Here is a 23,302-nt window from a genome sequence, read left to right as displayed (position 1 = left end):
GAAAAAAAGAATGAGATAGTGAGACTACTGAAAGATAGTTGCTAGGATGTTAAAAGCTATATGAAACCCCACTTAGAGCAAAATAATGGCATTGGGTTAGAAGAAAATCTACTTTTTATCAATATTTTCTTCCTTTGCTTTCAAATGCCTCATATCCCAGCAAACCTCTGCAACGTAGCATGGATGAATTAAAAAAAAATAAAAATCAGCTAGACTGTATAACACAATGCAATGTTTCTGCTTCCAGTATTCAAAAGACCCTGAGCACATTAGATAAAAAAAAAAAAAAAGTACAAAAACATTAGCTGGGAAAAAGGCGGCCTGTCCCAAATAAACCTCAGAGCTGAGCAACAAAGGACAAAACTCCTGTTTAATCCACTGGCATATCCTACTTAGCCAATGCAGTATTCATGAATTAAACATTTGCCCTCAGGCATATAACACTAGCAAGCTGTGTGGGACCTTGTGACGGAGTATTAAGTGTACTGCAATGCCTATACAAATGATTACCTTGTAAAGAGAACCATGATATCCATTCATTCAACCTTTTCTTCTCACTTTGCATCTCATCACAGTAAGCTCTTTAATACGCACTGTGCAATGTTTATTCTTCCACTGTACATATATTTTGTATATAAATCAGATTGCCTGGAGTTAAAAACCACAAGCCATGGAATGTGGTTTAAAAAAAAAAAAAAAAGCAATGACTACGGAAATAACCCTTAGGAATTACGGTACTGTCCTTCCCTGGACATTAGTGAGACGATTTTATCTGAATGCTAGAGTTGATAATAAGCATTGCTCTCTGACAGAGAACAGAGAGAGGGCCTCATTATAGTTCATGCAAACTGTTGGTTTTGATGATCTGTGCTGCTCTGCACAGCTGAGGATCTGAACATTGACACATGGACTGTTATGAGATTCTAATAGTTAAGCTTTCTCACTAGGGAGGATATTAAGAGTGAGTAATGTCAGAGACTAAGCAGACATTTCATTCCAAGAGCTTTCTGGAAGAAAGAAGTCTTTCTTTGGTAATACTAGGAGAAGAGCATGAAGTCAGAGGAATATTTTCTAAATCAAGTGTATTTGCTGTTTCTGGGCAGCTTGCTTGAAGAATAGTAGTGTCTCCTCCTTTGAAAAAAAAGAAAGAATTCCTAGCCTTTATACTTGCTAAAAATCTGATCCAAGCAAGATGTATCTGCCAAGCTGCCACAACTTCTAAGAGTTGCTGCTGCAAGTTAAGTAGGAGAATTTGCACACGCATATTTTATCCATGCTGCATCATTTTTGCTCACTTCCTATTTATTAGCTTAAACTATTTTGCAGGGAGTATTTTAATCCTGAGTCCACATCAGAAACGACAACATTCACACATTAGTTCAGGAAAGTTGTGTCTCTCTGCAACTTCTTAAAGTTATTTTGAAAACATCTGAGAAACGCATTTCTGTGGTTGTGTGAGTAAAGGAAAATGATGCATCCGCTGACTTAAAAGCCAAGTTTTCCTTTATGTCGTGTGTAGCTGCAATTTGCTTTTCTCTTCCCTTTACACAATGAACATAACTGCATGATTCATTGCCACCTTGCTGAAATGTGTCCTGCATTTTTCAAAAGCACATGACAAAAAAAATTTTTTTTTTGTCTTCTCAGCCATAAAAACCTCCCTGTACAGGGGGGTTCTAGCTGCCCTCTCTTAGAATATCGTCTCTGCCAGCATTTGGAATAAAGCAAGTCATAACCTTCTCTCTAGCTCCCAGAAGTGTACTTTTCTACAGTCCCCTGTATTAGTTGTTGTTTCCTTTCCTGTTGCAACAGGAAAGGAAAATAACATTTACTTAATCAAGGCACTGAACACAACTATTTCTCCCACCCCTTTTCAGTGCCTTGTGCTGTAAGTGACGTCTTTTGAGCCGTATCTTCACAGAGTCTCCAAATAACTGAAACACTTGCTGACCTGCTCTTCTAGCATACCATCAGCTAGAATACTGCTCAACTATCAGGCCAAAAAATACAGGAATTTCTATAAGTTCATAATTTCTTTTCTTCTATTTTCCTTCAAAGAAACAATTTTATTTTATTTTATTTTATTTTTTTTGGAGGTAAGACACACTCTCCAGATAGAAAGACTGGTACAGAGAGAGAAATCAAATATTTCTTCCTTATGCATGGTGACACCAAAACATCTCAAAGACCTTAGGCTTTCTACAGAATATAATCAAGGCACGTAGGAGACCAGAGGAAGACAAAGCTACAACCCCACATTTAACAGATGAAGATCTGTTCATCTGTTCTGAGAACTGATAAAGTACAGAAACAGGAACCACCTACATTCAGGGAGTGGACGGTGAACGTGCTTTTTGGTGGCCTGGACTACTCTCTGTGCACTCCGTCCATTTACTCTAGAGGGAGCTCAGAGCAGTTACACCACGGGTTACAGTTATGGGCTTAAAATTACTTTGGCTGAACCTAGACCTGTTCTGCTCATATTCACGTGTGAAATCATAGAGCAGAATTGAAAAATGCACTGGGCTTTTTGGAATTGCAACAAAGCCAAGAAGCAGCAGACATGAATATCTGCCCCTTCCATTTTGCTCACATAGTAACTTGCAATGGAAAACATTACAGGAAAAAAAAAATACATTTTCACGTGTTTCCCATATAAAATAATTTACAGTAGAAATATTTAAGAAGAAATAATAAATAAGGGCAGAAACCAGAAGAAGAAGCTCAAAGAACAGGCAAACACCACTGCAGCTATGCATGACATCTTGAGTCATAACACGAGGCACAATGAGTGGGTCTAGGAGGGGAAGGATGAAGGAAAAGGACATTGGTATGCTCGAGGGTGGAGAGGAGACCCAAGAGAACTCACAAAGCAAATAAAATCCATGTCAATAAGTAAAAAATTCAGAAACATAAAAGGGTGGAACCACTGTGTTACTCATACGCAGTAATTGTTCCTATGTTAGAGAGAGAAAAACAATCCACCAACTTCCTTAGCTGCCCATATTTTCCATTTATGCTTCTTCTGGAATGCAATTCCTAAACCGTTCACAGTCATACATCCACTTAACTACTTTCAGACAATCTCTGTACCCTAAGTCTGTTTTCCTATAATCATGCAAAGCATATACCAAGCCTTGTAATGTGATGAACACAAATCACATCCAGGCATTGAAAACAAGCAATTTTCAGCTCACTGGCATACCGAGAAAGAAATCCCACCCACTCTCTTCTTGCCCTGCTGACCCACCTATACTGGGGCTGAAGAGCTGTTCCCTGCCTCATGCCCCAGAGCCCTTTGTTATCTCTTAGTTTCAAATCAACGTTCTCCACGTCCATTTTCAAACTACCCTCTGCTTGGTGAGCCGTGATCGATGCCTGCACTAAACTTGCATCTCCCTCCCCTTTCACATTGCTGCCTCAGTTGTGTTTGCACAGCTGGGGCTGATCAGCAATCTCCTCTTCCATCATTCACCCAGCAAAACAAAAAGCAGAAGCAAGTATCAGGTACTTGTAAGACAGTAGAGGAAAGGACATGTTGCTGTACTTCAAGCTTTGCCTTGTGCAAAGCCATTTCCTCTGCCAGCTGCAGGACTTGTACCTTTCAATGACTAGAAATCCAGTGCCCACATCCAGCCTATAAGGTTAAGGAGCTGTGTCTATAACTGCAAAGAGTTCACAAAGCTGAGTACTCTACAGAGTATTTAGATAGATAGATACATTCTTTGGTATCAGGTATAAAACAAAATTGCATATCAGGTCTTTTCAGAACTTAGCCCTTAATTTCATTTTATTTTTTTTTTTTTGTGGTAGTGTGTTTGTTTGTTTTGTGTGTATGTTTTTGTGTTTATCTTGTTTGTTCTTGCTTTTTATTTTTATTATTTATTTTAAAAAATATTCATATTTTTGTCAGGCAATATTATTTTCTACTTTGGTGTGATATGATAGAAGACTGAAATATTTTTCCAATAGATTTTCCCTTTCAATAATTACCCTGATGTATTTAAATTATTAAATAAAATGGCATAACCATACTTCCCTATGCTTCAGAACCAGGAGAAAAAAAAAAAGAAACTTTTACTGTACAACGATGCTTTGTGGTTAAATGAAATCTCCAGTTCTGCTCAGCAAAAGGGGGACACATTTCCCTTTTTTCTGTTTTAGTACAAATAAGCTTTACAAGGCAATGCTGTTAAAACTGGTGCCGTTTTCAAAAGGGTCTCAGTTCCTGCCAAATTGAGTTCCGTCTGAATGATATTTTATCAAGAAGAGGAAAGCTGGTTGGATTTTGGGCTACAGCCACTGTGCTTTATCTGACTGCTACCGATCACGCATGCCTTTGTACTGAGAGAAGTGCAATCTGACATCTAAGGTCAGGATTTCATGTCCCTGCTCCCAAAAGGCCAACTGGAGAGTTCTTAGTTGTTGTGCACTGGTTTTGCAGCAACTTGAATTTCCGTGACATCAACAAAAGCGCACAAACTAGTAACAATGTGCAGCTTTTAAGAGAGCAGTGTCTCTAATGAAGCAATTTTAAAGAGCTAAGGAGCACCTGTACACACACAGGGTAAACATAAAGAAAACCAGCCATATAAAGCACAGATAAAACCACACAATTTACATATGGATGTAGACCTCCCTCTCTCTGTCCTGAGAACAGTCAATCTGCTCCATATACGTGGGTAGCCTGTCCTGTGGTTTAGAACAAGCTGTGGTAAAGTGCACTATAATTAAAATGGGAAAGGGTGTCATAACAGCCATCTATATATAGGGTTATTCTTTCAGTAATACCTAGAACACACTCCCTACAAGAAAAATGTGGTGCTAGGATGTGGCATGCACTGCTTTCAAGAAAAGATTCTTCCAGCTGTATGTGGGAACCTGGAAGAATGCAGCTCTGCTTTTGTGAATTCTGCCTCGCTGGTGAAACAAAGGGAAGCCGTAACTACAAAACTTTAAATTTGAGCCTTAACTTGTCAGTGAATAAACACAGAACATGACTATGCAACTAACAGCTTGAAACTAACTGCAGACTAAATTGCACAGTAAGCTTCCTCTTTTGCAAGCATTTCACCACACTCATTAAGGAAATGTTTGAAATTTCTATTGTTACTTACTGCTACGTTGTCATAGTTACATGAATGGTGATCTTCAATGTCAAAATCTGTGAAGTTCAATAGGACTCTGTGGCTGTGGTCAACTTGTATAATCCAAGAACAGTCTGTGTTGTTATTATAAGGCTCAGGATAGTTTGGAGAATGGATTTCCCCACTGGTAGCTTGGAAAATACCACCACAGCCTGAAAAAGACATAAACAGTTTTTATCACAACAGCTCTTATCCTTAGTGAGATTCACTTCTATTTTTTAAACTAAGGGAAGAACACTTTCATCTTCATATTTTCTGCATTAAACTTGTGCAAAATGAGTGCTCCAACTATTGCAAGGCCCCGTTTGCAGTGAAAACCAATGGCAAATGATAACCAGGAAAGAATAACCTTATCACTATTGGTGAATATGCAACAACAAAGCTTTAGAGTAATGTTCCTTTCTAGCCCCAGGGTGGATAGTAGATGTTCCAAAGTTTGAAACACGGGTGCTGGTATTCCTCTGTCTGAGATATTAAAAAAGCTATTTAAAATAGCACTCATATGAATGCCCTAGACCTTTTCCACATAGGTGACAATGGCTAACCTAGCATACTGAGAGAGTAAGGACAAGGCCTAGCTGAGCACAGGGGTTAAAAAAAAAAAAAAAAAAAAAAAAGAATAAAAAAGTCTGAAAATATCAAGACAGTTAGGAGTTCCACTTTCCCGGAGAGCAGTAAAATAATTGCAAGCTTCAAGTTTCTGCTTCTTTATCCATGCAGCCAAGGGCTTCCTGAGGACTCTAGTTCAGGCCCAGATATAACCAGAACATGCTCCAGTGCTCGTGAATATCTGAACAGCCAGGAACGATGGCTCCTATGTTGGAAGTGCCAGGGCTTTCAATAGGACTAACACAAACAAATAGACTTTTCTATGTTGTAAAGGGATGGAGGAGGGTAAAATACATAGGGATGGCTGGAGACAGAGACAGCCTGCTAGAAGGATAAAAACTACAGTGTTACTGTGTTCTGGTGAGAGGGTATTTAGAGGCTAGAGGGGGGTTGGAGTACAACAGGCAAGATGTAAAGAGATGAGAAAGCTTCAGGGGGCCTAACTAGAAGAAATAAGCCGCCAGATCTCAGAAGGGGATTAATTCAAAGGACTATTGTAAACTGTCCCTTTATTAAAAAAAATCTTGTGCCTTTCTCACAAATTGAGAATGGAAAAGTATAAACCTTGACAAGTGAATGAATCAGTATGCTTAATCAAGCAAAATGCAAGAATTAAAATCTGCCTCTCCTCACTTTTCACTGCAATTAGTTACTGATAATTAGCCTTTTCATAAGAACTCCCATGTAGAGACATGTGGTTGGATCTTTTAAGCATGTCTCGTCTTTCACTGATTACCAGTAAGGCTTTGAACAAATAATCACACAGGGGATGGATGAACCTCATAGAGTTCAAGCATTTACTAATCACTCCAAATATTTGTGGAGTTCACTGAGTACTCCAAGCAAATCCATATTTTCAGATATTTTTCACTTCATAATTTGAAACCAAAGCTAATTCAGCTAATCATTCAGCTAATACATGACTCTTTGTGAGGGGAGGGGGAATTGCTGCCATGCAAAAGTTCTTTTCTGATAACAGGAATGTCTTGATTAATTTTGTAGAGAAAAAATCCCCAACAAGGTATGCTGTAACAAAAAATTTATGTAGGCCTAGATTTGAGCTAGTTAGATGATTTCTTTCTCATTTATTTTCTCTGGGTGTTTTCCAGTATCTCTTAGTGTGACCAAATCCAGTAACACTTCAATTCACCTTTAGCTTTTAATCTCACGCTTGTGTGGCTGACCCTCAATTCTCAAACTTCCTGAATTTCTCATGGTACACTCACCTCCCAGATTTTCTTGCCAGGAGGCATTGAAACCTCTCCCAGTCACTGCTGCATCTGTCTTGAAACGGACTACAGCCGAATTGCCAGTACTGGAGACTCTCAGGGGGTTCTGTGCTGATCTTGAAATACACAGCTGGGCTAGTCTAGGAGAGAGGAAATCAGGGCCACCATAGACCTAAAAATGGAAGAAACAATGTCAACATTTTCAGAGAGGCTGTCTGACATGCAGAATATGAGATGAATGTTTAGGTAGGATAAAAAAACCTCTTGTAAGTATTGAAAGTGATTCCACATTCATAAATGTAAAGTGGCTATGAAAGTTATTTTCTCTGCAAGTTTGCCTGACGTCTGGACCATCAAAACAAGTACAAAATACTGGATGATTTCAAAACAGCCTTGCATTAAATAAGAATTTTCTGCTTTGAGGCTTTGCTACATTCTTTTTCCCCCATCACTCCACAGTTAGCTCCTTGTTTCTGTGGGGATAATATAAATATATATATATTTTTTGGTGCTTGTGCAGGCAAACTGTATTTATTTTTCAGGAACTTGTGCTGATGTTTTGCACCCCTTATGTTTAAAGGCACAGTTAAGACCTTTTTTTGTTTGTTTGTTTTTATTATTAATTTTTAAATTGAGGCTAAACTTCATTGCTTTCTACTGAAACAAAAAGCTTTGAAATTTTATTGACTTTAATGGCGAAATCAAAATCTAAGCCACAGAATTTTGGTCAAGTAAACTACAATCTAATAATACTCTATGGAAACTAGGATAAGTATCATATATTTGCCACAGAAAAAAAATATGTTTTGACTTTCAAGAGTTGGCATTTCTTATTCAGAAAAGTGTACCTCAGGCAGTTATAAACCAGAAAATCACAACTCTCTTGAACATCACTGGCAGTGTTGTGTACTTTATATTAAATTTTATACCAATTTAAGTGAATCAGATGGCAGCGCTGGAGCCATGTTACTCCTTTTTTTGTTTTCCAGAAGGGATGTAGGATTTTAGTTTGAGCCCGTTTCTAACTGGTGGAACTGGCTCTTCTTCCTCAATCTTCCCTCACACCGCTGAAGAAAACACACATGCTCAGCACAGTTTTCAAAACCAGACTGGATTTTGGTGCCTAGTGGCTTGTTGCATGCTAATGAAATTCACCTGAGACTGTGGTCTGCCTTACATTGGGATGTCCCTCATGAGACAACAGCTGCAAAAGACAGCTTGACAGTAACCTCAAATATGAAAATTGTTAAACAGAGACAAATAAGAGTGTGCTATTGTCCTTCAGCAACTGAACTATCAATAAGTAGAGCAATAACAGATACTCTACTTGTATCAGCATATATTATGTAATAAATCCTAAAGATAAACTAGAGAACGGCAAGTTCTAACAACAAAACTAGGGAATAAGAAGACAGGTCAACAGATCCCATCAAGATTTTCCCACTAGTAGCATCCTAAATCTGCACCAATATTTTCTTAGTCTCTCAAACATGAAAAAGGTCAAAAAAGCAATCCATTAATCTCTCTCAGAAAGCAACAGTGCTGTAAGAATCAGCCTTCTATAAGTCCCTTTCACCTCTGATCCCTTCTGGATGAGAGGAAACTCAGTATTTTAATAAGTTCTGGCCAGAAACTTTTAAACTTTGGAAGAAGTTTGTGTTCTGTCCAATCTAAATATCTGAGCAAGACTTACAAATAGCTGAACTAGTCCCACCATCTCCAGGGATAAGTGTAGTGCATTGCTATGTAATTTCATTGATTGTGTGCACACTAGCTGCTCACAGTGCCTGCCATTAGAAGTATAAAGAAATTTTAACTGGAAAAAAATATTGAGTGACTCCAGGGTTATGTGGCACTTAGAAGCTCAAGCTTCCACCCCCAGAAGAAGGAATTAATTTCTCCATGGTCTCTTAGATGTTCAGAAACTGTATTTTATTTTAGTGGCTGATTACACAGGCTTAATAGCCTAAATATTTTAATTTTGACTGAAACCAGCAATTTTTTGCTTTCTGCAGGGAGTCTGCATGGCTTGAATGGATAATGGCTCTTCTGTCCAATTGATCCTCTCAAGGCATTCAGAAGTCAGAACGGCTGAAACCACAGCTCAGATTAAGACTGTAAGGAAGGAGTCACAGTCCTGGAAAGAAGCATGCTTGTCTGCTGGAAGCTCAGTGTCTTCAGTAAAATGTCACTGCTGGGTTGCTTGTGAGGCCCAATGACAACTGCATTTGTCAGAAGTCTGTACAAAATGTGAATTTTAAAATGCTTTTGTGGTATATCTCTTTGTGTCAGAGTAACAGCATGGGACCTAGCAGAAACACATGTTCTTAATCAGCTAAACCTGCCCAGAGAAGCTATGTGGTAGAGGAAACAGCAGGACTTTCTAATATGCATCTAATATGCATCATGGGCCAGCTTCTCCCATCACCCCTGGTGCTCCCTGCAGCCATCTGCACACCACAGGCAAGGAGACCAAACCCAGCTCTGACATAAACCCTGCTGATTTCTGGTATTACCTCAGAAACAAGCGTGGGCCAAGCTGAACACTTATAAAACTGGGCTGTTAGAAGAGAATTTAGGATGGGGAGGAAATACGGATGGGAATCTGAGTTCTGTGGGTTTCCTTTACATTGTTAGCTGTTCCGCAACAGCCTTCTGCACAATTTCAAAATAAAGAGCGCTAGTCAAAGGCATGTTCCTTACACTTCGGAGCGTATTTCTTTACTCCCTTATGCTGGTTCGATTAATCAGATGGTTTCACAAGGGCTGGAGCAAAAACAATTTTGAGTGTTTCCATGACAAAAAACAATAAAATGTTACTTTTGGCTACAAAGAGGAAAACCAACAGTTACCACATGACAAAAAAAAAGGAAAAAAAAAAAAAAAAGAGGGAAAAGAGGATTGATGGAAAGAATGAATTCCAGGGTGTGGTTCACAAAGAGTCACAGGATATCTGAGCTGCAAACAGATAAAAATGAAAATATAAATAAAAACATTTAGTTTGATCACAGCAACTGATCCAGAGATAAAATAAAGTTGGATGGCATAGCAGGAATGCAGGACATTGTCATAAAGCCCATGGTTTTAATCTGTTCTTATCATTTGCTTCTGCCCCGTTAGCTCCATTTACTGTTAACAGTCAGCATTCCAGTGTTATGAGCAACAGAAGGCTGTTTTTATGTGGTTGGTCACCCTCATGACACAGATTTTCTGGGAGTAAAACTGATCCTTGTTCAGATATAACTGCCAGCAAAGAGAAAGCCCAGCTTTGACAGAAAATCAACTTATGTTAATACTTGGTTCTTTATGAGGAGAAATGAGAAGACCAAAGCATCTGGTAAAGATCTGGAAGGTTCTTAGGTGTACAGGGTTCATAGAATCAGAGAATGGCTTGGGTTGGACAGGACCTAAAGGATCATCTAACTCCAACCCCCTGCCATGGGCAGGGATGCCACCCACTAGACCAGGTTGCCCAAAGCCCCATCCAGCCTGGCCTTGAACACATCCACGGATGGGGCATCCAAAACCTCTCTGGGCAACCTGTTCCAGTGCCTCACTACCGTTACAGTGAAGAATTTCTTCCTAATGTCTAGTCTAAATCTATCCTCTTTTAGTTTGAGACCATCCTCCCTGGTCCTAGTGGGTTCTTTCTTTTTCAGCTCACTGCTACATCTTGGTGTGTCAGCATATATTTATAGTTTACAAAAACCTGGTAAATATTAAGAAAAAGATATCATAATTTAACAACATGGTCATATGTGGTAATTTAACAACATATGGTCATTTTTCTCTGTATGTGTTTTCAATAGAAGCTCTTAAAAATATTTTTAACTCTTTCATTGCATCCAAAATGATGGCTTCTATTTCTATAAAACATATCTAGAAAACAGTTAAAAACAACTTTAAAATTGCTTCTAAATGTTTGTGAAAGGAGTGGAATCTGGCAGGGAAGACAGAAAGACAGACTGCTACTGTTTCATGAAAGAGGCAAGAAGGACGCTTAGGGGAACCTTTCAAGCTCTTGAGTATGCAGAATTGAGGATTTCCTACACTTTTTTTTTTTTTTTTTAGTAACTTGTCTTAGTGAAACATATGGTAGGAAAGGGATAGTGACATGAAAGGGACAGCTTGTTTAGGAAGCAATGTCAAAGGGAAGGAAAGGGAGACTGGCTACGTTTTACAAGAATTAATATACATCAGAAAAATGTGCAAGAGAGAAATAGTCACAAAACTATGGTATAAGAATAAAGCCAGCAGGAAAGGTACTGCGATGGGAAAGATCTCTTGGAATTTTCCTACAATTCTCTGCCAGGTGGAAGGGAAGAGGGTGTTTCTAAGCAAAAGCTAAGAGCGTCTAGGTCACCAAACCTTGCAATTACTGGAACATTTTTTATTGCAAGATAATGTTTTGGAAGAACAACAGAAAAGAATACAATCTTTTGCAATGTTCTAAAAGCTGTTTTCTTCTTTCAGAGAGTAGAGAGTATTAACTGGACAGGGAGGGACAGGAGGGTGCAGCGCTACTTTAGCTCTGATTTTGACTTCCTATTAAAACTGGAAAGTTATTTGGCTTGAAAGAAAACAGGAAGCAGTAGAACTCACTATTCAGAGATAAGGAAGAAGTGAAATCAGGATACTAACTATGAAAAATGTAGACTTTAAAACCCAAAGAACTGATAGACAGGATACTCTTGGGAAGATAGTGTGAGGGTGAAAAAATATGGAACCCTAGTTGTCATTGAAACATGGTGTGTGTCAAAGGCATACCAGGAACCTTGTTCTTCCTAGCACTCTCCAAACTGTCATGTGTGTGCTTTTCAGACTGGATGTATGTAGACAACTACAGAAAAGAAGACTACGTGATAGAACAGCTTTTGAAAACACATTGTTAATCACATTCTTTTTTTTTTTTTTTTTTTCCCACTAAAATGAGTCATCGTTTGTTCTGTGAAAACTATATCAATCATGCTGCGAATGTGCAATTTTATAACAAAAGCAAGAAAATATATATGTGGCAAGTTACATAAACCTCTACCAAATGCCTGCAGTTTGGAAGAATAAACTATTCACTGCCAGACAGAACCTTTGATCTTGCACTAAAACATGAACCAATCTTCCTCAGTAATTTGATTTATGTTAGTTTATCAGTCAGCAGAACTGAGACAGGTGTTGGGAACTGGATGAGCCAAGGCTAGGAGACAAATAACCCAGAGGCATGCCAGTTCCGAGTGCAGAAGTGCAGGAAAATTCAATCAGCAAGGTGGGCATCTGTGCTGATGAATGAGGGGGCTGGAAAAAAGTAATGCATAGCAACTAAATATGAAAGAAAACCCCAAACCTAAGGTCAGAGACATGAAGCAGAAAGCTGTAGGATGCTCTTAAACACCTTGTTTGAGCAATTGTGTCAGGTGACCCATTTGTTAGACTTTAGGCCAGCACCTCTCCCAGTCAAAAAGTTAAGCATATGGTTGCCAGCCATCTGTAATCTCAACAGATTCTGACTGTTCCTGGGTGACCACCTGTAGGAGTACAAAGACATTGTCCTTGTACTATTCAAGAAATGGTCAAACATAGTAGCCTCAGATTTTCTGACTATTTAATGGATTTCTCTGGGCAAGAGAGCAATGCAACAGACTTCATCAATACAAAAAACAGCCAAAACAGGACACCTACCTGTAGGGATTGGTGTCAACAATGGGGCACACAGTTATACTTGACAGTGCTACTGAAGAAAAATTCATGGGACAACTTCCTTACACCCAGATCCCACAGAAGCCCCAAAGTTACTAGGATAGTCAAAATACAGTGTCCATTTGATCAAGACTTCAACTTCATTGCTAAGCTGGGGAAGCCCATTTTAGGGCCAGAAAGCTGGTGTTACAATTCTTCTACTCATTACAAATGTTTGTAATCATCAATCTGGCCATCGGGTACTTAAGACCTGCCCTGGGATGTGGGTTAAGTCTTCCAGGAATGCTGCTGATGAGTGTGCACTAAGGACCATAGGCTGAAGAAATCTGTGTTACAAAGGTAAGAATAGGCAGCAGTGAGTACAGACAGGTGCTGTCTAGCTGTATGCCAGTTTCACATCACATTACCAGAAGAGTTGAAGAGGCAAAGTAATACAAGATCTCTTGATCAATCTTGTGGGCCCATTAGAAAGATTCAAACTTCACCCAGGTATTAACAGCAAAAGACCCAACAGTTCCATTAGTGATATCCAATGTCTCTAGTGAGAGCCATCTAGAAAATCCATCATCTAAACAATTTTTTCCTGAAAATAATTTCCCTTCTTTCTACAATGGAAGTCTATTCAAGTCTATCAGCTAGGAATTGGTCACCTAGCTACTTCCCAACAGAAACACAAAGATGTCACATATAAAAAGACCATCCAGTTGTCTGGGTCTCTTAAAGATCAGTAAGCCCTTAGAAAGGGAGGTCTCTTTTCCCCTCGTACTACCATCCTAAGATGACTAGAACACTGTCTATTCTTTAATTATTTTATTTAATTAATTATTTATTTTTACCCAGTTCTTTTTAAAAGGTGGACATTTTAAGAGTGAGTTTTTCAAAACAGTTTTGTCTCATGTTATGAAATATATAGAGGCTACCATCATTATTAAGGTATACCAACACCAAAGGCATAAAAGTAAAAAGAAGTAAGAGCACTGTGGCTTTTGTGACATTTGTGAAACATAGCCCTAACCACAGCAGAAATGAGCAATTGCAGTAGACTATTTCTTCTGCTCCTGCAGAAGACAGAAAAGCATATAATTTGTGTATTTTTGGAGACTAAATCTAATTCTCTTACCTCCAAAACATCATAGTCGCAGTTTGGGTGATATTCAATGTCAAATTCCTGAATGGTCAGTTGAATGCTGCTACCAGGCGTTGTGTGAATGTACCAGATGCATTCCCTATTGCTTGGATATGTGTTGGGGTAGCCAGGGCTGTGAAATGATCCGGAAGTGCCAGAGAGTTCTCCTCCACAACCTGATAAAAGAGCAAAGCAGCTTGTCAGTGAGGGGCTCTGGAAACCCTCACTGACAACTCTGTAATGAGGATAGGCATAAGCATTAATTTCATGCACAAGTGTGTATACTAGGCTTGATGGTCTTCTCTGTCAGAGGAACTGAAGTCCAGCAGGGAGGAGAAATTCAGGAGCCTGCTGGCCCTGCCTGTGCAGTAAGCACTTCACCCTCTGTTTTGCCATGCTTCTTGCTTCTCGACTAAGCATCTGCTTCTACAGCTGAAGAAACTGAGGCACAAAGCAAAAAAATATTTGACACTTTTTGTTTTGGCCTCTAACTTTGTTTCGTTGGCTCTAAAAAGCTGAATCAGATCCATCCCTAGCTGTTACTGACCTCAATGAATACACAGACTAAGTTATCATGGGAAGGGCTTGCTATTGTTGTAAAAATGCCATTTCCCACTGATTTAGAAATCATAAAATTAAAGACAATGTAATTTCCCTCAGCCCACTGAACATGATTACCAGCTGCCAAGTCACAGTGGATGAACTGCCTTTCTGACATTTGGTGGGTTTAACATTCTTTTTCATTGAATTGTAACTGTGCAATTGTCAGACATGTCATTCTTGAAAAGTTATGTATTTTCAGATAAGAAATTATTGCCCCAACCCCACTCACCAGACCCTTAGGTGATAAAATTCTTGCATATTATAAACTAGATCATATGGACCAAACAACGGACCAAATACAGGCCCCAATTTGACAGCACAAAGTAGATGGAACACACGAAGCTGCAGTTTTATACAGCATTTATGCGTATATAAATGCTGTACTTGCCTCCTTTGATTTGGTTTCCTGGGAAGATGCTATCACTGACCCAGTCCCTCGGTGCAGGTGTCAGCAGGGTGAGAAGACACAAGAGTCCTTTCCAGTGTCAGGACAAACTAAGGTCAGCTACATTCACCACGAAACACCACCTTTGCGGAAGCCAGTGGAGTGGCTGTGTATTCATCACATGCAGAAAGCAAAGTAGCTTTGCATTTGTTCTGACTTGATGTGTGTGTTGCTCTGTCTTGCAGCAGCATTTTGTTTCTCTCCACATCATAGGGCCTCAAGGGCTTCATTTAGGCACTAGCTAATCTTTTGCTAACACAGCTTTTATGGGGTCACTCGAGCTTTGTAAGTAAAGCCCACACTCCATCAATCTCTCTTGCTTCATCTCCAGAGGGAAGGTTCTGTCACACAGCAAAAAAGCCCCAAAATACTTAATAGAACCAGCTAACAAACCATGAGCTGTATATTCCCTGAGGCAAAAATTGTGGTATGCCAGCAGTGATGGATAGTATCAGAGCTCTTATTTAGAAGAAACATTTTATAACATAAACCCAATAAACTACCCCCCGATCTGCTCACTAATCCACACAGAAATGCAAGACTCCCTTAATCTCTATTAAATCTATGAATAATTTATTACTTGAACAAGGTATCTCGACTCTCCTAGTTGCTCTCCTTAACACCCTTTTTTCTTCAGGAAGCTATAAATCAAGATCTTCAATTAAACACAAATACTTTTCTTAGCACCTTCTGTGGTAAAATTACAGCTGTGAAAGAGTGGCTGCTAATCCCTGGCAGCATTTGCCATAATCTCCACCATGCTCCTCACTAAAAACTTGAGTTTGACTCTGCCACAGTTGGCTCTGATGCCTTCTAGGACTTCAAAATGCAAATCTCTGAGAGGAAAGAGCAGTGTTTCTAAAAAGGAAGAAAGCAATATGAGGCCGGTTTAATCTAGACCATCTAACTGCAAACACAAGGAATATGTCTCCAGGCATGCCAGCTGTGTGACACAGATCTCCGTCACACTGTGTTATCCAGTGCTCACAGGAAAACTGCCTTTTAAACCCAAGAATACCCACAATTGAACAACAGTTGTCTATAGCCCAGAAAGGCCTTTTCATGGCTTAGGGTGACCCTACAGGTGAACTGACACAAGCTTAGCTCTTTTCTGTCTTCTTCCCCACCTTGCTGCATGTGATGCTCTGCCACGCTGCAGCCTGCCCTGCAGCCATGAGGCTGTTGTCAAGCTACAGAAGTCTCAGTCAAGGAGTAAAAGAATCCTCTAAATGTAGTTGAAACCAATCTCTATCCCTCTGGAGAGACAAAAACAATAGAAAAAGGTAGTACGATTGCTTCCCTGAAGCCTGCTGGCACCATCAAGTACCTGCTATGCCCCTGGGAGTTTGCTATCCAGGAACCTTCAGCAGAGAGAAAGAAAGGAAAGCAACTTCAGTGTAAATCACAATCCCTTTTTTTTCACCCAGTGCCTTCAGAAAATGGCTTAATATTCCTCAAGGGAAACTAGGTTGTTGTTTTTTTTAAAAAAATAGGGAGAAAAAAAAATGTGTGTGGGGAGAGTCCTACAAGTGAGTTTGCAGGGTGAGTTACTCTCTTTCCCTCGGCAGCAGGAATGACACAGCTGCTGAGGACAGAGCAGAAGGGAAGGCCGCCTTGCCAGCCTGGGAAACAGAAAGATTTCCCAACGAGCAGACTTGCACGGCTGGGCTCCTGAGGGGGTGCGGATGGGGAGGCAGGGAAGTTTCAGCAGGCGAGAACAAAGCCAGTTGCTATTTATCTCAGCCTGAAGAAAGCTGGGAACATTTTAAAACCAAACAAGCAGCTATGAGTCAGCTTCTCCTACTAAGAGTTTCCTGATAGCCACAAAAGCTTTTTTTTTTTTTTTTTTGCTTTTTTTTAAAATTTCAACTCAAAATGGCTCAGAGAGCTTGTGTGCTGCAGTTTATGGCCCAGAGCTTTCCGTAGCCCCTGCAGGTAGCGTTCAGATTAGTCATGCTCTCTCCACGAGTGGTTTATATTTTCTCTGAGCCCAATCAATATTCTCTGGATGAGGCATGTGAAGCCCATGAATAAGAACATCAAACTGTTGTTAATGTGCCGTTTCTTTTCTTCCAACTACAAATGTTCCCAGGAAAGGTTTTCTTTAAAGAAAAGGAAAAGCAGAGGTAAAGCTCAGATCTCTGTGATTCGTTTCTTACAATGAATGTGCAGAACTTATCTTGCCAATCTCTTATTGGTTGTTTGCAAACTGAAATTGCTTGAGTTTATGCCCAGGTATTCACTGAATAACACCTGAAAAAAGGACCCACTGTTCTTTGCAAATATGTGAACTATTTTGACTGACCTGCACATGAGAGCAGAAACCTCTGTATCAGAGCAGAAATGTAATACCTGAACTCTCTGGCCAGCTGGAAGAAAGCCTCTATATTATGTTTCTGCTCTTGTATGGATGAGATAAGAATCATTTCTGTTATGCCATATTTTTTTTTTAAATATAGATGACACGTGATTTTAACACGATACTTACAAAAATAGTTCAGAGATTTAATTTTTTAGAAGTGAATTTAGAATTCGATCCCTAATTTATTCAATATCTTCCCTGTTTTGGTTAGCCACAAAGTTCTCATAGCATTATCCCTTTCTTTGACTTCACCACAGATGCAAGCAATGAAGGAAAACTAATCTATAAGTATTTTTCATATTGTTTGTACATTACCGATGAAGACAAATTTTCTCCACAGAGATGCTTGTCTTAAGCTTTGAAATCTGCCTTGGCTGATAGCTCAAATTATCAGAAAAGATATCAAAGAAATTACATTCATTTAAATGGTGTTCAGGCTGAATATATACACATATATGTATATGCATATATTTTTACACACATAAATATAAGTGTTTATATGCATAGACTTTGCATTTAAGAGGAAAAAGCAGGAGAAATGTTGGTCCAGTGTTTTGCAGCACACAGTTTTATGTACCCTATCCTTTTCCTATTTTTTGAACAAGCAATGAAATAAGTTTTTATTTGACCTAGAATGTAACTCATAGACAAACAGCCTGCCTATTTACTCAGATGCTGAAATAGGAAAAGTTTAAATTATAATGTAATCATCTCAGCTAATCACCATTAAATGAACACAAACCTTCTCCCAGTGTTTACATTGTCTGTAAACATCACATTATATTTTGCTTCTATTCACATAAATGGAGTTTTTGCTGTATATGACAACAAAGGAAAAAAAATATTGGTGTTTAGGGATAAACAGAAATGAGGAGGCAGAACTTCTAAATTGCTGCATAATTTCAGGTCTCAGTGAAACAACAGTGAATTTGAAACTATTCTGATCCAAGTGGAATATCTTGAAAAAAAATTTCACAGCACAGAAATGCGTGGTCTTGCTGTATATGGACAGCTATATGGACAGCTGCACTGTGGAAAAGTGCAGCTGAACTGCATTATGGCATATGCTTAGTTTCTGCAGACTTTTTTGCAGTCATTTTTGGAAGCTTCTGCCTTGCAGTTAAACTGAGAAAAAAAAAAAAAAAAGGAGGGAAAATATTGTTTTAGAAGTGTAAAGGTCTTGGAATTCCCTTGAAAAATGTTTAAAACAACTACCTAACCTGGTGTTAGTTGCTAGGACATCAGTCAACAAATAGAAAGCTCAGGAAACATGTATTTGGTGTTTTTGCTTTTCTCTGGCTAAAGTATTAGTAGTCATTGAAGATTGTGCAAGGGATGATTTATAGATGTCTGACCATATTAGTGCCTGTCTGCTTAGCAGATGGTGTTCATTAACCAAAGAAGAATCCCTATTCTCATAAATAATTATAGATGAATACAGAAGTAGTAATCTGTGGAAACCTCTATTATTTGCAAGGTTTTCAGATTTATTCATGGCTGTGTTTTGGCCACACATTAGAAAAGTCCCTTCCATAAAGCTTAAAGTGAGTTGACACTGTTCCTGTAAAGTCAGAGTTAGGGAAATGAAAGGTTTTAGGGTTGTTCCATTTGTTGTGCTCATACTGAAATATTTCAGTAAACATTAACTGATTGTAGCTTCATTAACTGATTGAGCACTTAGAATGAGCCTGCACAGAGTGAGTCTCTGTACAGAGAATGGAGTACAGAATGAGTCTGCACTATACTAACAGTTGCAAGCATGACTTGGATTTGATTCTGAAATCAATCTACTCTTTGGAGTAGATTTATTTCATAGAATATTATCCATAGGAGCAAGTGCAAATTTTTATTATGAAGGTTTATGCAAGAGATTAAAAATTCAACTGAGAAAACGTGGTTTTTTTGTTGTTGTTGTTTGTTTTGTTTTCTCCTTTCTGATTTGTTAATTACTTCTGTAGCTTTCATTATTATTGTTTTATCAGTCTCCTGAGTTCTTGTATTTTCTTCTATATGTTCTATTCTGATATCAGTGAGATGGATATTAGATAAAGGTAGACTACAGGGACCCAGGGACTTAAAGGTGCTTTTAGGCATGTAAACAGGAGCTGAATCCTCCAAGATACTGAATGTCCACAATTCCTGTAACAGCTGCCAGTGTTCATAAAGGCCATTTTCTAGCTCTCAGGCATTGATAGCATCTCAGGCAGTTTAACAACAAGCATTGTACTAAAAATTTGGTTTTATTTTTATACATGTATATTAGTCAGGAACTTATATATTAGTTGAAGGAACAAAATTTAATTCACCATCGTGTCTCACAGAGAACATGTTTTTTAATAGCCAGACTGGCTATTTTGTCTGGCTATTTTAATATTTTAATAGCCAGACAAAAAGCCGACTCAACCCGGCACACCCCCAATTCAAAGCAACCGCTCAGGACTTGAAAAGATCAGACCCTGTGCATCTCAGACTTAACGTGACAAAAAGACACTGAAAAGGAATAGTCATTTTGAAAACTGAACTAATGGTGATTTGACCAAGGCTACACAAGAAATCAGCCACAGAGTTAGGAGACAGGCTTAGGAAATCTGGGCCTTAGCTCGCTGATTGACCTGCAGTGCAATATTCTCTCCAGCAATCCTAATGGATGTCTGGCAAATATCTGCAGTGAATAGCTTCTGCATCTTAATCTAGCATGTTTTTGCTACGCTTCCCTGAAGAAATAACAAACTATTTCACATTCTACCTGCAAATATACTGAAAAACAGTCTTTAGTTATTGTATGTGTTCTAACAGCTTTCATCTTCTGAAAATATGGACTTGGTATAATGAAAACTGCTCTTCTCATGCACTAAGTGGGATTTCTCCACTCCCTGTCCATCAGCTATGCTTCCCTAGGGAAATCTAACAGAAAGAAGATGATGGCAAAGGAAAAAAGCAATACTTTAGGGCTACATTATTCATTTCTCACCAGTGTGCTCTGCTTCTTTTTTTTAAAGGGGGAGTTAATGTGCCACAGAAAATAGAACAGCAGACACAAATTTTGACTATGCTGAGAAGAGCCAATTAAATTTATAAGCTCTACTAACAATGAAGCAGCCTGATGAGCAAGCTTCCAACGAAACACTGATCTATATATATATAAAGCAGCCAGTGCCTACACACACATTGCTTAATAAGGTAAGTGACAGGTCTAGGAAATATGTCTTCTCAGATAGTGACAGTTGTCACTGGTGTAATTTTGCACTGAGAGACCTTTCACCTTTTGGCCTCCTGATTTTTTTTTATTTTTTTTAGGACAGCATTCAACTAGCAAGCCATCTTTGCAACATCCAGCCTGTTAGCAAGAGTTTGTTCATTCTCAAAGGGCTAATATGTGTCCCCAAATATATTTGCCTGTATTAAGCTTCCTAATAAACAACAGGACTGGAATGAGCACCTTGCAGATCCAAGCTTTCCTCTGGTGAATCAGATTCCTGAGGCCCTGCCTGCAGAAGAAAACACTATCGATTCTGGCTAAATCAATTCTATATCCTGCTTAATCAGTGGAAACCCTTTAGATGAACAGTGTTATTTCAGAATCAAAGCTACTTTTAAAATTAATTGTTTGCACTTCAGCTTTCTTTACAAGTTAAAATTATATAAGACACTTCTAAATATAAATAGCAGCATTTCCACAAGATCAGTTACTCATTATGCCTTTGGGAAAGCCTAAAGACTGGGTTTCCATCAGCAACTGAAAAGCAGCAGCTTAGTAAGTGGGAAGAACAGATGCAAATGTTTCAATTCTAAACACTTCATATTCATGTCGTGTCTGTCTGCAGGGGCTCCTCATGTCAGTTATCAATGAGGTAAGCTTTTGTCTTGTTGTGATCATCTCATAACTGCTAGCAAAGCTACCAGAAAGAGTGTCTGAAGTGAACTGTATCAGGCACATGGTGGCAAACAGAAGTGCTGCTCTCTTTGATTACCAAAGCATGTGAATGTTGTTGATATACATCTCATAGAGGCTTCGCAACTGCCAGCTGAGGAGCACATGAGCAGCCTGAGAAATAGTTCACAGGAGCTTGAACTCCAGAGCACACATTTGTCACTTGAGATGAAGCAAAATCTCTTTCTGAAAATATATATAGCCCTGTTATTTTCTTGTCAGGTGAGATGTTACTAGACCCAGGTTCAGTTTCTCATAGGGATTTGCCCTCAGGGAAGAGGGGAGCTGAATACTTCAGTCTGAAACTCCCAATTCAAAGGCAGCATCTGCTGCATTCCCCAATAGTAGGGGACTTTCTTCACCAATAATTTTGTTTGTTTGTTTGTTTGTTTTCTTGTGCATTAAAAGATTTTCAGAAGGCAGAAGTGAACACAGCACTTGGACCACAGCAACATATCTAATTTTATCCAGTCTAGGGCAGCAGTATACACTCAGACAATGTAGCCACGAAGGGCAAGAGGGCTACCCATATCTGTGTGTCACCAATCCAGAAAAAAAGAAAATGCCTGCAACATACAGAAAGAAGACGACTGCAGTCAGCTCTGGAGGAACTTGCACTCATATTACAGGCTGTCAGGAGTCACAGCTGTGATGTGCAGAGCCTGCAATGACTTCCCTAGAAGCCAGCCCTATCTGAACCCACACATCCTGCTCTGCTGCTCGGACATGGTCCCACATTAGCAGTCTGGGCTTTGTTTCATGCCCAGAAACAAACAGAGGGGCAGTGCTGGCTGACAGAGAAGTGAATGTGTCAGTGCAGAAAAGGAGTGCAGGGGGGGTAGGAGAGGGCTGGAGAGTCCGGGAAATGATTGCGGTGGGGGGAGCTGGAGGGAAAGCACAGAGTGCTCACCATGCAGGCAGATCTTGGAAAGTTTTGAGAGCTTTAGAAAAGCAAGTTCACCCAGAACCATGGCTACTGTATGGAGCTGATGTCATCTGGCTCTGTGCATAAAAGCCTCCACTTTTTCTTCTTTTGTGTGGTCCCAGAATGACATCACCTCGGAGCACAAGAACATACCTTTGTGCTGCGGCACTTCCCCTGCTGGCTCTGCCACACATCTCACTCCTCCCGCTTACGTCCCTCCTTTGCCCAGAAATGCTCCTTGACCTCCACTGAATGCAAAACAGCACTGTCTAGTCGGAGAGAGCCTTTTGGGAGCCCGTGAACGCCAGCAGTCCATGGTAGCACAGAGGAGCTCCTATTCACACAATGTATAGCATGCCATACACCTCAGCAACCCGCAGTAGGGCCTCTGCAGCCGATTTCAGCTGCTTTACAATGCTGTCAAAGCTGAATGGTGTGAACTGATTAGACAGACAGGGCAACTGTGGCTATTTAATTATTTTCAAGGTTGAATCCTCTTTGATGGGGTGTACAATAGCATATGATTTAATCTTGTTGCAGTCCAATATTGCTGTTAAATAAGTAGAGTGAAGAAGTTGCGTTTGTAGCCTGTCTTAAGCAGTGTACAATCATTGTACAATCACTAACAGATTGGTTTATAATTGGCATGCATGCTTGCCTATTTAACGAGGCCTGTGACGCTCTTTGTGACAAGCAACACAAGAGAAAAAAAAACACCCAAAGCACATCCTGGCCAATGTTATTTCATGCAGAGAAAGGAGGGGGGCAGAGGCTGGAAGGTTGGAAGTGAATGCACTGCCCAAGAAAACAATCCACTAAAGAAAACTAGAGAGAAACCTGTAGAGAAGGGGGAAAAAAAAATAAAAAAAAATAAAAAAAAAAAATAAAAGAGCCTATAGGAATCAGACAAACTGAGAGCTTGTTTCCTATTAGAAAGTCCAAGTCCCCCTTGAATGGTGTATATCTCCTTTTCAGCACATAAATTCTGAAGGTGCACCTCATCCTGTGCCTACTCCTGTAGATGAAAGGGTATTTTGCTTACAGGCTGTGATCAGATAATCTTCAAAGGTGTGTGTGTGCAGAAACATTCACTGAGACAGTATTGGAGCAATTATGAGTAAATGCAATATTTTCAGTGCTCTAACAGGTTATTTCTACTTAGCTATGTAGAAATATGTTCTACTATGTTGACAACCTAAGCTGGGACTCTACTATGTATACAGAAAAGAAGAAA

The 23,302-nt window shown here is 39.4% G+C and overlaps 1 protein-coding gene across 1 annotated transcript in view; it reads right to left on the bottom strand.

The window, feature by feature from the left end:
* Positions 1-23,302, bottom strand: part of CUBN (cubilin) — a gene marked incomplete at its 5' end in the record, with an annotated part of 136,839 nt that overhangs the window by 62,996 nt on the left and 50,541 nt on the right. The window contains 3 exons of the mRNA XM_082754389.1: positions 5,118-5,299; positions 6,983-7,157; positions 13,797-13,978. Coding sequence (XP_082610515.1) covers positions 5,118-5,299; positions 6,983-7,157; positions 13,797-13,978 — 539 coding nt within the window. The remainder of the gene's footprint in view (positions 1-5,117; positions 5,300-6,982; positions 7,158-13,796; positions 13,979-23,302) is intronic.

Source organism: Aythya marila, assembly GCF_965140915.1.
Source record: "Aythya marila genome assembly, chromosome: 2".
NCBI classification, from domain to species: domain Eukaryota; kingdom Metazoa; phylum Chordata; class Aves; order Anseriformes; family Anatidae; genus Aythya; species Aythya marila.
Note: the sequence above shows the minus strand (reverse complement) of the source record. Positions and strands in the feature narration are given on the sequence as shown.